The 17442-nt window shown below is 39.6% G+C and overlaps 1 protein-coding gene across 2 annotated transcripts in view; it reads right to left on the reverse strand.

The window, feature by feature from the left end:
- LOC126188966 (uncharacterized protein F13E9.13, mitochondrial) overlaps nucleotides 1-17442 on the reverse strand; it is a 53113-nt gene that overhangs the window by 21588 nt on the left and 14083 nt on the right. For both annotated transcript variants that reach the window (XR_007537888.1, XM_049930727.1), the window contains exon 4: nucleotides 7829-8028. Coding sequence is in view for 1 of the 2 variants with exons in the window: in XM_049930727.1 (XP_049786684.1) it covers nucleotides 7829-8028 (200 nt within the window). In the remaining variant the exon portion in view is untranslated. The remainder of the gene's footprint in view (nucleotides 1-7828; nucleotides 8029-17442) is intronic.

The raw sequence follows: 17442 nt of genomic DNA on the forward strand, positions 1-17442 counted from the left end.
CCGGAACAAAAGCTGAGGTGGAAGATGTATCCTGTGACTACTTATCATTCACCCCTCTGAATCAGTGCTAGGATATGACATAAAGAAAAAAATTATTCAATGTATTATGAGTGATAAGGATAATTAACACAGATTTCAGGTGTAGGGAGGTAAGATTTGAGATTCATGTCTGAACCAGTGTGGAGCATTCAGAGGAATACCAAGTAGGTTCCTGTCTTGTGGAGATCATTTAAAAGTTCATGAATAGCGGAGACCCAAGGATGAGTCAGTGTGTAATTTGCAGTTGTCTTCAAATTACTGAAGACTCACTGCACAGGACAATATTTCTGGCAGTTTGGGGTTGAACGTGGGTGAAAAATCTGTGTATTGCTACTAATATTGCCTTGTAGATGCTGCATACAGTGGAAGGGGAGGGTTGTACATAAACATATTTGTCAATAAATGCTTATCCAATTTTTTAGGCAACCTTGGCACCATCAATATATATTGGACTAAAGGTTGTGTAGTCATAGAGGACCAAATACAACCTACAACAATGAATATTGATCTCTGATGCCACAATGGAAATTAATTCATATTACAGGATGAGGAAAAGGCTACAGATGGAGCTCTCATCTGCGGGGTACACTGGCAGGCAAGTTGTCATGGGGGGAAAGAACAGTTCTCATTGCATGTCTTTTAGACCAACCACTGCTGTTCACCCTGTTTCCAAATGATTCATAAGAAGATAGATGTTGGGTTTTTGGAAAATTGTCATATAAGAGGGGTGTTCTGACCTAAAATAAATGTTACCCACATAATTATTTAATAGTTGTTGGTGGCATATCTTTAAAGGTGTAACATCTGCTTCAACAGGAAGACATTTAATAGGACTTATGTGTAAAGCTCCAATCCCAAGGCGGACTCACCCACGTTGCACAGGATCTAATAGGTTTAAAACATAAGAAGCTGATGCCCCATAAGCAACACATTCATATTGTTATCAAGTTAACAAACAACTGGTAAAATTTTACTCCTCCTAAAAAAATGTTTCCAATGAATTATTTCATGTTTAATTTCCCCCCTACAGTCTTTAGCAACTTTATGTGAGGTAACCATGTCAATTTGTGATTAAACAGAGTCCTAAAAAATTGAAGTCATAACACTTAGTGAGTGTTCAAGGACATGAATTAATAATTCGGGAGTTCACAAAACACCTGCCCCATAAAAACTCGTTTAACTGAGAAATCATGGCTAGTTGGTAGGCAGTCAAGTTTAAGTTATGTTATCAATGTTAGTCGGAGTCTTGAACCTATTCTGGATTCACTGTTTTGGATTTTTTGTTAGCGGTGCTCCTGAAGCATCATGTGGCAGATAAAGACTGCCTTATAATGAAACTGTATTATCGCAAGTAGCCACAGACTCTACAGTGCCATTCATCACACCATGGAGCACCTCTGTGACAAAGGTCCATGACGGTCGACGCTGAACTAAGAGTGTTGAATGAGGTAAAGGAAGATACCGTCAATAGCCTTGGAACAGTTCAGTTATGCCTGTATTACTAACAAATTGTAACTTGAGTTGTGAATTCAGTCCGTTTGTAATAAAACCAGATAATATTCCTGAACAACTGAATAGTTCTTCTTTGTAAAAAGAAATTTTCAGAAAGAACTTCTGGAAAAAGAGGAAGTTGTGCCAGCTGAATGTAAAAGTGGGCATCAAGACAGCAGAACACTCACATCTTCCAGCCATTGACTACCCAGGTATAATTCATAGTGTGGTTGGTGGATCGATTTTTGCAAAATCCATGATTTTGGGCCCTTTCACCATGTCACCTGCATAGCCATTTGAAGATGATGTCTGCTGAATGTAACAACGTAGAACTATAGCACAAACAGAAGTTGTCATACAAGGCCAAAGATATATTGGGTCCCGCAACAGTGGCAATGTAGTTTATGGCAACTGCAAAGAGAGTAGCACTCGAAACCGAACCCTGTGGAACCTCGTTTTACTGTACATGTTGATTACAAATGGCCATAGCAACTCTAACTAGAAAATAATGATGGAATAAGACGTTTTTGATTAACCTTGATAGATTGCCTTAGAAGCCCCACCAACATAATGGAACTAAGATACTGTGCAACAACATTATGTCATTAACCATTTTTTAATTGAGAAAAATCAGTACCAGACTTCATCTAAGCACAAAGGTCTCTCTGACGGCAGACCCTAGTCATAAAGATAGTAAATTGTAGATGAGCACCTTTGACATCCACTTTAAAATGTTGAAAGCAAATTTCTTGTTTTCAGGCACAAAGAAGTTTGTCATTGACCATCTGTTTCAGGAGGCTGCACAGGTCTATATTTCAAAGAGAGGTTTTCACAGGATTCCAACATCTGTCCATTTGGGTGGAAAAAACTCTTTCTTAACAAATCTTGTGAACACCATCAAGATAGTTTTCTTGCAATAGTCACTAAGCTGATGAAGTATTTGGTTGTATATGGTGCCTAGACCAGGGCAGTTATCTTTGCATTGTCCAGTGCACTGTTGAATTCCCAGTCTGTAAAAGGGGTGTTACAAGTGCTAAAAGTCATGAAAATTTAATTCTGAGTAAAAGCTGAGTGAAAATTTTTTGAACTTGATATTTCGAGGCTGTGCATCACTAGGTTATTTGACTATGTCAAAAGGATTAGTACAAAGTACTCATCGGTCAAGCCTCCAGGTATTCCAGCCGGGAAAGAATGTGTGCTGATAGGTCACAGTTTTGCACACATATGGACATCTGCTGTCTGTGTATTCATTTAAAAGTTAAATGTGCAGGGCCCATGATGATCTAGGCTATGATAAAGGATTTTTGCAATAATATACAACATAGTTGTAGAAGTATAACAGTATTGACCAACTTCTTCTTTGGTATAACAAATAAAATAACTAGCAAACATGATGTCAGATGCAATCACATGTGTCATCATCTTGTCTTCAGTCAAGTTCATGTTCAATAGGCTCCGTATACAATGAATAGTATAACAGTATTGGCCAACTTATTCTTTGGTATAACAAACAAGCAAAATGATGTTAGATGCAATCACGTGTGTTTATCATCTCGACTTTAGTCAAGTTTATGTTCAGTAGGCTCCACATACACTGAAGAGCCAAAGAAACTGGAATAGGCATGCATATTCAAATACAGAGATATGCAAACAGGCAAAATACAGTCCTGCATTCAGCAATGCCTATATAAGACAACAAGTGTCTGGCGCAGTTGTCAGATCAGTTACTGCTGCTACAATGACAAATTATCAAGATTTAAGTGAGTTTGAATGTGGTGTTACAGTTGGCGCATAGCGATGACATGGGGATTTTCCCGTACGACCATTTCACCAGTGTACCATGAATGTCAGGAATCCGGTAAAACATCAAATCTCCGACATTGCTGCATCCGGAAAAAGATCGTGCAAGAACAGGACCAATGATGACTGAAGAGAATTGTTCAATGTGACAGAAGTCCAACCCTTCCCCCAATTGCTGCAGATTTCAATGCTGGGCCATCAACATATGTTAGCGTGCAAACCGTTCAGCAAATCGTCATCTATACGGGCTTTCGGAGCCAAAGGCCCACCGTGCACGCTTGATGACTGCATGACACAAAGCTTTATGCCTTGCCTGGACCTGTAAACACTGAAATTGGACTGTTGTTGACTGGAAACATATTGCCTTGTCAGACGAGTCTCATTTCAAACTATATCGAGCAGATGGATGTGTACTGATATGGAGACAATTTCATGGACCCTGCATGTCAGCAGGGGACTGTTCGAGCTGGTGGAGGCTCATTTAAATGTGTTACATAAAAAGCAGACCATCACCTCCAAGAAGGACCACAATATACCACTGAATGTCCCCCACCCCCCACTCCCCCGTACTCCCACACTGGGTGGGTGCAGTATGATGATAGCATTTTTTTCATATATTTCTACATTATCACTGAATGCTTGCTGCACTGATTATGCTACTTCAAATGATTGTGCAGTGTGGGCAGTATTGTGGACGGCTGGATCTGGGGACGTCAAGGCCTTGGGCTGAAATTCACAGTAAGGAGTTATATGAATCACAGCATCTCTGATGAGCAAGTCTGTAAGAAACCTTACACTCATTGCAAACATAAGTACATTGCAACTAAGCCCCTGGCGGTTGCTAACCCGTGATGTGTATGACTGCCTGACCTTTTTAGCATACTGGTTAAAGTGCAATTGAGCTACCACAACATGAGTTTACTGACTATGGTTCTGGATCAACAAATCACAAATACCATCACTTTCGGCACTACTGGGGTCAGGGACTTGCTGTAGCTTCTGGACCATTTCAGGTAATGACCACAACAGCACACGCTTAGCGTTAGGATGTACAATATTACAAACTGAGAGTAATTACAGAAACCATGTAAATATGTATCACAAGTCTCCTCAGACACATCAGTATTGTCAAATGACACCTGGGGGAGCCTTTTGTGTCCTGTAGTGAATGACAGCAGAACTGCAACCAACCCCAGATCTCAAATTTTCAAATAAAATGTGAGAATGTCAAATTGCCTTGAGCTAGCATAAACAATCCAATAACATTCTATGTAAAATCTAAATACACAAGCAGGGTTATTATTGGAAGACAGCTAAGGAAGAAAATATTAAAGTTCATAAATGGCAGTGATCTGGTGTGAGCAGAGTGGTGCTCATGTATTTAATGGGACTGACTCTGTCCATTTTGCTGACTTGCTGTGGTCCTACTGGGTGGAATGGGTACTACCTGCAGTTGCTGACAGGCTTACAATATCTTTACCAGCCACCAAGTCCATATTAGCATCAGTGTTTGGCAGGAATACAAAAACTGATACACTATCTTTGACGTCCGGCTCTCTCCGATAACCTTTTCTCTCAACTCTGTTTAAGAAAATGTGGGTCTCCTAGAATTGCAACTGAAGGTGAATGACTCTTTCCAACTATTTCCTCTTTTCTGCCCTGAAGAAGGATTGTCAAATTTCAAAAGTTAGGTGTTCAGTTGTTACCTTTCTTTTCTGATCTGAGGCTGTAGAGGGAGTTGCACCTTCTGATGATAAATAATGACTGGTCCTTATCTCTCTTCAAGTGTCCACAGGGCATTAAAAAAATCACCCAGTTCACAAGATGGTATCTTCTACACGAGTTAACATAGAAACATGGTGTTCAGTTTCAACTTGCACATTAAAACTAAAAATTTACAATGGTGCCACTTGTAAGTTGCCAATCCATGTGGTTGCTGGAAGAGTTTCCATGATGCAGCAATCTTGCTCGCTCACTCAGTCATTCGTTCTGTGCCCAATGTAAGTCAAGTTAAGAAGGCAACAATACAGGGAATAAAAGTATATTGTGTTCTCCATTTCAACAGGAGAATTCAGTTACAACTGTGCACTGTGATTTTCACTGAGAAAATGGCAGTTGAAAGTACTGTATTTCAAGACACTGGTTGTTTATGTTAAGGTAATTCCAAAAGTCACCCCTATGAGATCATTCAAGACAGAGTGCATTTAACAGTTTTGTACACAGTACACAGAAGTCTACCCATCATGCCAGCTGATAGTTGAACTGGTATTCATGTATGTGTCTGTCTTGTATTGCGCTGACATTCATGTCTCAAACCACACAGTGTTTAATTGCTATAAACCCTTCATGATGGTGAGAAACAACAATTTGTAGAGTCTTTGAATTCTTTCTGGGTATGCATACATAAGATGACAAATTCCTTTTAGGTTCTATGTAAAGTTTTGCTTCATTTAACTGATGTTGAAATAATACATGTTAGGAGAAAGCTAATTTGTTCATTAAAAAAGGCTGTGATGAAAGACATTACTCATCAAAGAACATTTTTCTAACCATGTGAATGCATTGAAACTTCCACAAAGTATAAGTTGTGAATGAAACATAGGTGAAATGAAAGACAGGAGTACGTTCATTTCTGATTTTGCTGCCATGTTATCTTTCCTTGTTGGGATCTCATGCTGAGCAAATGTAAGTTAGGTGACCTTGTAACATTTCTGCCTAAATAATTACCTATTAAGCCATACTTTTACTTAATGAGAACAACCTTCCTGTCCCCTTATTACATGCCTAATTTGAATTTTATTTTTTTAACATTTTACAGCAGCCAGATAGAAAAGTTGGAGATGGATTGTTCGGAGGTCAATAACCAAGCACTATCTGTGTTCATTCATTAACTATTTCACTTTCCAAATTAAGAACCTCCCTGAAATATTTTATCCAATCGCTTCCCTTGTCATACATAACATTTTATTATGAGAATTGTGTGGATCTGATCAGTCTCCGCTTCAAAACAATGACACCTGCCAGCCTACTCTAAGGCTTGTTGTAGTCCATACTGTGAAAGAAAGTAAATGATGATGGACACCTACAGGTAATAAACTTAGTAAATTGTGTCATATGACACTCTCACAAAGTTAAATGTCCACCACCAATGTGGGTTCCTTCCATGTTGCAGCAATGTAAAGATAACTTATTTTATTGTCTGCTAACCCATGCTGTCTCTTGAGATAAAATCAGTTGAGCCATCTCATTGATATACAGGGAGGAATCGCCACACTACACTTAATTTAAATGGAAAAGTGAACTGTCACAGTGTATTAACACAGCATGATATATCATAATCAAGCATGAGAAGCCCCCCTCCCCCAAAGCTTCATGTATTTTGTGCCATTTCCAGAGTAAAAGATTTAAGGTCAATTCTTTGTGGAAAACACATTTACAGGAATGATGTACCTGGATATGTTGGAGATTTGGTTTTTCCACTATTGCAAGAACATGCCAAAAATGTCATTTTTCAACAAGACAGAGCACCACCATACTGACAACTGCTTGTAAGTGCACTTCTTAATAATAGTGATCTCATGGTGAATCGGCCATAAGAGACACATGAATTTTACATTGCACCACTGGCCCCCAGAGTCACAAGATCTCAGAGCATGTGATTTTTTTATTTTGTGAGGATTTGTGATTCCACACCAAATTTATATCTTCATTCTTTAGTAGTTGTAGTAGTCTTGAGAAATTCTGTCATTTAGAAATAACCTGTACTCTCTCAGCAAAGAGTTTTACTATCCCTGGTAAATTTCCAGGTGGTACAATTATTCATCCCATTACCATGACAACAACAACAGTGAACTCCATGTTGTAAGCCTCTGACTGCATAATTCTTATCAGACATATGAAATATTTTTTTCAAAGATTGTCCTTCAGAGAACAGCAATAAATAAAATTATATTAAAATTATTTCTGTAACAGTGTAGATCACATGTAAGTTGCATATATTAATACATATACAACTTACATCCGATCTAGACTGTTTTACTTGCTCTCCATGAGGTTGTATTTATTAGGAATTACACAAACTGCACTATACATCATGAACTTTCCAAAAATTACCTACACCAACAAACTAAAGCCTACTAGCTCATGAAATTTTCCAGATGCACTACACATGGCAGGCAATGCATTTCAATCAGTGTTATTTTCTCTGTGTTCAACTATTTTATCACACACTACCACAACAACTGATGGCAGAAAAAAATGTATTCCCCGTTTTCAGCTGCTACATTGGTATGTGATAGAGACAGACAACTCTCGCTTACAATAAACATATCCTGAATCTGTCACACACATTCCCTTCTTGCATAATGCATATCCTGCCATCCAGTGGAAGTGTAGGAAACTTACTTTTTGGAAAACTTAGCCCCTTCTTGTTCCATCAATTTCTGTGGTATGCTCCCATCCAGAAGGACACTATCATTTATGAAAAATGCAAAAATACCTGTGCTTCTTCTTCACATCTGCAAATATCAAAACTTGATCTGCTGAAAGCTTTTTGCGGTATCTGAGCAGTGTTCCAGCACTGGCATCTGTAAACCCTTCATCAGCTATATGGCTGAAGACAAATCCTTCAGCTCGGATGAACTGTAACCCAGCAGCAAGGCTGATGGCTATGGCTTCTTTGTTTCCTCCCGCCAGTACCTGACAAAAGAGAAACTCTAATGTTATTTTTTACTGCATTAAAGTATTTAAAAGAGAGAGAGAAATGATTTATTAATAGCAAATTAATCTTACAATCAAATCATTTAGTGCAGGATAAAAAGAAAGTTACAGCACTAAAAATTTAAGAATCAGGAAGACATAAGCTCCTTGGTCCCTTTAATTTGCTCATAAAAAATAGTAAAAAATACACAATATCTAATGCTTTTCCTGTTATACAGAGTGATGCAGCTGTAAGTGCCTGGCAAAGGGCTCATCGAACCACCTTCACAATAATTCTATATTACTAATCTCAAACAGCACACAGAAAAAACAAATCCCTATATCTTCCCGTGTGAGCTTTGATTTCCCTTATTTTATTGTGATGATCATTTCTCCCTATGTAGGTCAGCATCAACAAAACATTTTCGCATTCGGAGGAGAAAGTTGGTGATTGAAATTACTATGTTACATGAGAAGATTTCGCTACAATGAAAAGCGCCTTTGTTTTGATGATGTCCATCCCATATCCTGTAGAATGTCGGTGACACTCTGTCCCCTATTTTGCAATAATACAAAACATGCTGCCCTTCTTTCAACTTTCTGGTAAGGATCCCAGACCGCACTGCAGTACTCCAAAAGAAGATGGGCAAGATCAGCGTAGGCAGTCTCTTTAGTAGATGTGTTACATTTTCTAAGTGTTCTGCCAGTAAAACACAGTTTTTGGTTTGCCTTCTCCACAACATTTTCTATATGTTTGTTCCAATTTCGGTTGTTCATAATTGTAATTCCTAGGTACTTAGTTGAATTTATGGCCTTTAGATTCGACTGGTTTATCACGTGATCAGAGCTTAGTGGATTCCTTTTAGCACTCATGTAAGACCTCGCACTTTTCATTATTTAGGGTCAATTGCCAATTTTCGCACCATACAGATATCTTGTCTAAATCGTTTTGCAATTTGTTTTGATCTTCTGATGACTGTACTAGACAATAAATGGCAGCATCGTCTGCAAACAACCTAAGACAGCTCAGATTGTCTGCTAAATCATTTATATAGATAAGGAACAGCGGAGGTCCTATAAAACTACTAGATATCACTTCTATTTCACTCGGTGGCTTTCCATTAATTACTACAAATTGTGACCTCTGTGACAGGAAATCACGAATCCATTCACATAACTGAGACAATATTCTACAGGCACACATTTCACTACAAGCCGCTTGTGTGATACAGTGTCAAAAACTTTCTGAAAATCGAGAAATATGGAATCAACTTGAAATCCCTTGTCAACAGTGCTCAACACTTCATGTGTGTAAAGAGCTAGTTGTGTTTTACAAGAATGATGATTTCTAAATCCGTGTTGACTGTGTATCAATAGACAGTTCTCTTCGAGGTAATTCATTATGTTTGAACATAATATAGGCTCCAAAATCATGTTTTATATCAATATTAACTATATGGGTCTGTAATTTAGTGGATTACTCCTACTACCTTTCTTGAATATTGGCGTGACTTATGCAGTTTTCCAGTCTCTGGGTAGAGATCTTTTTTGAGCGAGCGGTTGCATGTGATTGTTAAGTATGGAGATATTGCATCAGCCTACTCTGAAAGGAGCCTAATTGGTATACACACTTGCTACACTATTAGTCCTACAGAAAAAAATGAACAGGATCTTTTTGTAGGAAATTTAATGTAGTTAAATTTTGCACTGACACACATTTTTACTTGAGGCCATGGTTTTCAAGTAATGCAAGAAAAACTTGCAAAAGAGACTCTCAAAATCACCCACACTTAGCCCCCAGTGGTCTGGATTTCTACTATGTTGTTCATGGTACTCTCTCCTACCAGTATACAAAAATTTACCACTGCACGAATTATTTCCCACATTCAACCGTTTTTGGTCTTCATTGACTGGCCTTATTACACAACCAGCTTAGTCGAGCACTTAAAAACTGTAAAATTGATGTTTGTGTAAATGTTACCTAACAGTTTTGTGTATTTTAACAGCATAAAATAAATGATTTCATTGCTGTATTCATCAGGCTGTCTGAGTTTGAAACTAGTATGCTTGTAAGTGTTATGGTTAACATTTACAAAATCATTTTTCTTTCCTTACCCTCACATTCAAGTTAAAATTAATAATGTAAATGAAATAGCCAACTACATTGGTGGCATGGCAGCCCAATCAATAGAGGCCAAAAGAGATTAAATATCAGGAATAGTTTCTGTAAACGAAAATTTTTGTGCAGTGGTAGGATGGAATGCCACGAACAACATACTAGAAATCAAGACTGGCGAAGGAAGAGTGAGGGGATGGAGGCATATTTGAAGGTCACCTTTGTACGTTTTTCTTAAACAGCTCGAAAACCGTACAAAATTTAAGTACATTAAATTTCCTACAAAAAAGTCTTGTTCATTATTTATTTATTATTGTTTGTATGTAGAGAGTTAGAGAATATGAAAATATCACGTGTAGTTTATGAAGGCCAGATATACAATAGCAGGTTGCACAAAATGACGGCAGTAGGTGTAGCTGAACAACCTTTATAATCCGGCTGTCATTTATCTACTACTCTCTCTCCATATTGTTGAAAGTATACTAAATTTTTCTACAATGGTTGGACAAAATTACGGAAAAACCACAAGAAACATATGCTTGCACATAAATGCAGATGCTAGCCAATCCTACTGGTTGCACTGTTTTATTTGACCATAAACAGCACCTGTGCAATGTCTTCAGTATCTTACAAGTCTCAGTCATTGTCAGAACAGTGTTCAGTGTAGTTGTGAGTGTGTTATTTCAGAACTAAGTGACTTTGAATCCAGGCAAATTGTTGGTGCCCACATGGTGGGTGCTTCCAAGGGAGCTGAAGTGCTTGCTTGTTTTAAGCTGCACCATATCAAAGATCCATACTGCATACTAGGAAAGCGAAAAATCATAACCTGCTAACTCCCAACACCAACAAAAGTGCGTGTAGAGGGATCGTAACAGATACTCACTGAAGATTATTGCAATGAAAAATAAGAGAATAATAGCTGCAAAAGTCACTGCACAATCAAATGTCACACTCATTAACTCTGTCAACATCAGAGCAACATGAAGGAAGCTCCATAAGCTCCCTTAAGGGAACTGAAGCTAGGTGGAATCCCAAAACCGCTCATCAGTGATGTAAACGCTCGTAACAGGAAAGCATGGTGCTGAAACCATAAAACCTGGACTATGGACTACGCAAGAAAGACATTTGGTCAGATGAGTCTTGTTTCACACTGTTTCCAACTTCTGAACAAGTTTACGTCCCAAGAGGGAAATAAGGTGGGGTGTTTGATGATGATTTGGGCAGCCATATCATTGTATTCCATTGGCCCCGTGGTTATTCTGCAAGGTTGCATTCAGCCCCGAATTATGTGATCATTTTAGCTGATCGAGTCCATCCCATGGTACAATGTTTGTTGCCCAATGGTGACTCTGAATTCCAAGATTACAGGGCTTCTTTTCACACATCTTGCATCATCTGGGACTGGTTTTGTGAGTGTGATGATATATTGTTGCCTCTTCCCTGGCTGCCACAGTCACAAGATCTCAATATTATTGAGCCTTTGTGGTTTAATTTGCACAAAAAGGTGCATGATCGCTGTCCACCTCCATCATCGTTACCTGAACTTGCCCTGTTTTCCAGGAAAAATAGTATAAGACTCCACTAAAAACCATACAGGACCTGTATTGATCCATTTTGAGATGACTGGAAGTTGTTTAAATGCCAACAGGTTTCCTACTCCATATCAGACATGGTCATGTGTTGTGTTTTTTCGTTTCTGTATTTTTGTCCAGTTCTTGTAGATACTATCAAACTGGACAGAAGATTATTACAAATAACATTATTTCACAGATTATCAACAGAGATTTTGAATTCCAGAATTTGGATTATTCATGGAAAAGAACAACTAATAATTAAAGATTATAATTTATTTATGAATTTATAGAAGTTTTAACTCTTGGATCAGTCAGGATCTTATTAAAGAACTGCACTAGAATACAAAATTTAGCTGCAAAATCTATTCCAGAATGCAAAGTCAACTCCTACATTGTTTTGTATGTTTTATCGAAAGGAAAATTTACTTGAGATCACTATAAAATTATGAGACAGAAGTGCTGGTCATTTCTTACCTTCAGGGGTTGATAGAAAGACATAATATAAGAAACTGTTCTAGCTTTTGGAACTATTAGTTCCTTTCTTGGGAAGGAAAGAAGAATATGTTGCAGAAAGTAAAATAAATATAAGGTGAAAGGGAACCTTGTAGTGAAGACAAGGGGAGACAAAGATCAGCTATGTTGATTAATGTTTATATGTTGTAACTGTTAATAATTAAATCAAAGTAAACACCTGTTATCAGTGATGATGCCAGTTTAATGTGGCATAAGTGGAAGAAGGCCGAAAGCTTGCAAGAAACCTCTGCATAACACATCCCCACCAACTTTCTATAACATGGTCATTATAATGTGTATCAAGAAACATGGCACTGTAGTAGAAACACAGCGGTCATATCCAGGACTGGGGACCAAATGCCATTTAACCTCCCAATACTTTATTTATGAAGAAACACTTCAAATGTTTTTTTTTAATTAAAATTATGTGAACATCATCAAAACTGGTGTATGAACATCAGTTTTTTAAAGAGTTTTTTATGATAGTTAAAAAGTTAAATTTTATTAATTAATGTGCAAAGGTGATAAAAATAAAGATGTTTGGTATTTATACATGGTATTTTCTTTAAATTATGTCCTAATTTGTAAATAACATAATTTCTTGTTGGAAATCTGTGCCCAACCCACTCCCACCATGCACCTTGCTTGTCGCCACCGATGCCAACTCTTCTATACCAACACCACTATGGACATTTCCTCAGCAATGCCCACCTGATTCCAAACCTATGACATCCTTCCTGCTTACTTTAATCAACATCATGCTTACCAACAACTATTTTATCTTAGTGGGCAGACATACAAATAAATCAAGGATGCAGCCATGGGAACCAGGATGGTGCCCTTCCTATGGCAACCATTTCATGGGTCACTTGGAGGGGGCTTCCCTGGGATCCATAAGCCTTCAGTCCGTGGTTTTGTTTAGATACATCAATCACATCTTTGCCACATGGACTCATGGTGAGGCTGATCTGTTAAAATTCTTGGAATCTCTAAATACATTCTCTCAGTTACAAGCAGCAGTACTTCCATTTTGACAGATGCCATCCTTTCTGTGTAAAATGTTCCCTCCCTTACAGCCTTGGCATTTGAGGCAAATATACTTGTTCAGATGCTGACTCTTTACAGCAGTATACCGCTGTTCTCACCTGACCTTCACTGGACTTAATTACCCCACCAACCAAGTTCAAAAGCAGATTTTCTGAACCATCACATCCAATCCTAGTACTGCTGACCCCCCGCCCCCTAAAAAAAAAAAAAACGAACCAACTTAAGAGCACACCAATCGTCAGTCAGTATTTTCCTGGTTTGGAATGTACACTCCTGGAAATTGAAATAAGAACACCATGAATTCATTGTCCCAGGAAGGGGAAACTTTATTGACACATTCCTGGGGTCAGATACATCACATGATCACACTGACAGAACCACAGGCACATAGACACAGGCAACAGAGCATGCACAATGTCGGCATTAGTACAGTGTATATCCACCTTTCGCAGCAATGCAGGCTGCTATTCTCCCATGGAGACGATCGTAGAGATGCTGGATGTAGTCCTGTGGAACGGCTTGCCATGTCATTTCCACCTGGCACCTCAGTTGGACCAGCGTTCGTGCTGGACGTGCAGACCGCGTGAGACGACGCTTCATCCAGTCCCAAACATGCTCAATGGGAGACAGATCCGGAGATCTTGCTGGCCAGGGTAGTTGACTTACACCTTCTAGAGCACGTTGGGTGGCATGGGATACATGCGGACGTGCATTGTCCTGTTGGAACAGCAAGTTCCCTTGCCGGTCTAGGAATGGTAGAACGATGGGTTCGATGAAGGTTTGGATGTACCGTGCACTATTCAGTGTCCCCTCGACGATCACCAGTGATGTACGGCCAGTGTAGGAGATCGCTCCCCACACCATGATGCCGGGTGTTGGCCCTGTGTGCCTCGGTCGTATGCAGTCCTGATTGTGGCGCTCACCTGCACGGCGCCAAACACGCATACGACCATCATTGGCACCAAGGCAGAAGCGACTCTCATCGCTGAAGACGACACGTCTCCATTCGTCCCTCCATTCACGCCTGTCGCGACACCACTGGAGGCGGGCTGCACGATGTTGGGGCGTGAGCGGAAGACGGCCTAACGGTGTGCGGGACCGTAGCCCAGCTTCATGGAGACGGTTGCGAATGGTCCTCGCCGATACCCCAGGAGCAACAGTGTCCCTAATTTGCTGGGAAGTGGCAGTGCGGTCCCCTACGGCACTGTGTAGGATCCTACGGTCTTGGCGTGCATCCGTGCGTCGCTGCGGTCCGGTCCCAGTTCGACGGGCACGTGCACCTTCTGCCGACCACTGGCGACAACATCGATGTACTGTGGAGACCTCACGCCCCACGTGTTGAGCAATTCGGCGGTACGTCCACCCGGCCTCCCGCATGCCCACTATACGCCCTCGCTCAAAGTCCGTCAACTGCACATACGGTTCACGTCCACGCTGTCACGGCATGCTACCAGTGTTAAAGACTGCGATGGAGCTCCGTATGCCACGGCAAACTGGCTGACACTGACGGCGGCGGTGCACAAATGCTGCGCAGCTAGCGCCATTCGACGGCCAACACCGCGGTTCCTGGTGTGTCCGCTGTGCCGTGCGTGTGATCATTGCTTGTACAGCCCTCTCGCAGTGTCCGGAGCAAGTATGGTGGGTCTGACACACCGGTGTCAATGTGTTCTTTTTTCCATTTCCAGGAGTGTATTAGTCAGGCCATGTATCAACAAGGCCATGTCTTCCTGAAATGAGATCCATTCTGTCTGAGGTTTCGCCCACCACACCTAGAATAGCTTTTCTTTACCCTCCACATCTCCACAATACCTTTGTCAGTCCATATGATCCATCTGCACCCTTCGTCCTACCCTATCGTTCCTACCCCTTAGCAAGACTTGTTCTGCGCACCCTCCTACCACCACCTATACCAGCCCTGTAACAAAGGGAGAACCACCTGTGAAATGTCACATGTCATATACCATAAAATGAGGTGAATCCAATCAAAAATGGCAGTTTTTCAAAATTTCGTCCATTTACTGTCGTGATATGGAAATAAAAATTCAGTATGTTAATTTCACAACCTTCATAATGATATATTCCTGTGTTACATTATTTTTGGTTTATAATTGCAGATATTATTTTAAGTTAATTGTTGATCCGTTTCACATCCTCAGTTGGAGCGAATCCGATCACCATTGTATTTTGTATGCAGGAATGGAATCAGACTTCCAATGTAGTGAATCTGATCACTATTTTGATTTTTTAAAAATATATTGCTGTATTTGCAACAAAATTTTACAATTTCTAGGTTAAAAAATTTTTACATGCGCATTAAACTTGAGATTTTTGCTAAAAAACACTTGCATTCACAAAATTTGGCAAACAAATATTAATTTTCAATTATTGTATGTCATAATCAGTGTGAAAAGTATTTACTTAATGTCACTATCATCTATCCCTTCAAAAATAAATTTGCCCCACCTTCTATGTTCTGCAACAACTCCTCTATTCTTCCTTTCCCAGTCACCTAGTACATTTCTCCAAGAGAGTTTTAAAGGTCTAAAAAAAAGGCCACATCAACTGGCTGACATAAATGAGTAGAATTAGGTGGTAGAAGCACAAATTTAATGTTCTGTTCCTGGCACAGTTTAATAATGTTATATGACAGATGACTCAAGAGATTGTCACCTATAATCACTTCAGGCTCCTCTAATTGTCGGGCATAAGGCAAGACAATTCCAACAAACCATTATTCAAACATTGTTAGGTCAAACCAACCACTTTGATTCCTATTATAACCTGCACCAGTTATGCACCCTTCAGTCCCAGCATCGTAGAGGTGTTTTGGCCTATAAACTGTACATGGTGGGAGGACTGACCCATTGGCAACTGCTGCTATCATCACACTGATACTTGACTTAGACCTATCCACTATCCTTTCAGGAGGTCTTGTGCCTCACTTCACTATTACTTTCACTTGTCCAGGATCATCACGAAAGGTTGTCTCGTCATAGTTTATAATGTTGAAGGGAGGAACACCACTCAAGGTCATTTCAAGGTTTTTAAAATATTTAGTCACTGTTTATCAGGTAACTGCTGCCTTTGCCCTCTTCACAGTTTCACACATTCTAACTGTTAGATCTTTATTTCTTTTCAGAAAAGATTTTACCCACTCATGCCCAGGTTGACTGTCACAAAATCTTTTTTCAATCCTCCCTGCTTGATTGAGATATGTCTATGCATCATTATTCCTCAAAGGAAACCCCCATTTTGCACAACACAATAATCCTCCAATCAGTTTTTTCCTCACTATTGGTTAACGTTGGTTGGCCACCTATTTTGTATTTGTAGCTTTCGTTGAGTTTGTCATTTAATGTGGTATATGGAACTGCGTATTGCTCTGAAGCTTTCTGGATGCTTAATTTCCCTGATTTAACAGCTTTCACTGCATTTAAAAGAAATTATGGTTTGTAGTTAGATTTCTGTGTTTGTCCCACAACCTTTTGGTATACCCGCATGATTGGATTCACCCTACAAAAATGTAGTTTTGTAATTAGGCCTGCTTAGTGACTAAGCAGTATTAGCAATGAACAAAAAAATGAAACTGCATCACTTAGGATGTTCATATGCAAGCAATAATATTGCAACTTACCAGTTACACTTCGGAAATAACCAGCAGAATTTTTCGCACTGTTGTATTGACTACACCAGTGTAGCACAAGGATCACACACCTACTGACAAAATGATTTGCTGGTTGTGTGCACTCCAACATGCCATTGTTATTGATAGATTAGGCAATAATTCATTGCAATGGTCAGCTGCAATGCAATTGTTAAAATGCTAAGATCAGTTATCCAAATGTGGAGAAACTGGTAAATGATTGGATTGACACCACTTGATTGGATTCACCTCATTTCATGGTACCAGCTGTTACGTAAAAACTGTTTGGCTTTTTACATTGGCAAGGCAACCATCAAGTTATCAGTTAGGGTGAATGGACACAGGCAGAGGTTGTATACTGGCTACACATAATGCCCTGCTGCAGAGCACACTCTACGACACAATAATCATGATCTCAGTGCCTGTTTCACCACTCGTGCTATCTGGATTCTTTCCCCAGACACCAGTTTCTCAGAATTCCTCACATAGGAACTGGCACTATAACATGTCCTTGGTTCTTG

The sequence above is a fragment of the Schistocerca cancellata genome, chromosome 5, assembly GCF_023864275.1.
Source record: "Schistocerca cancellata isolate TAMUIC-IGC-003103 chromosome 5, iqSchCanc2.1, whole genome shotgun sequence".
NCBI lineage: Eukaryota > Metazoa > Arthropoda > Insecta > Orthoptera > Acrididae > Schistocerca > Schistocerca cancellata.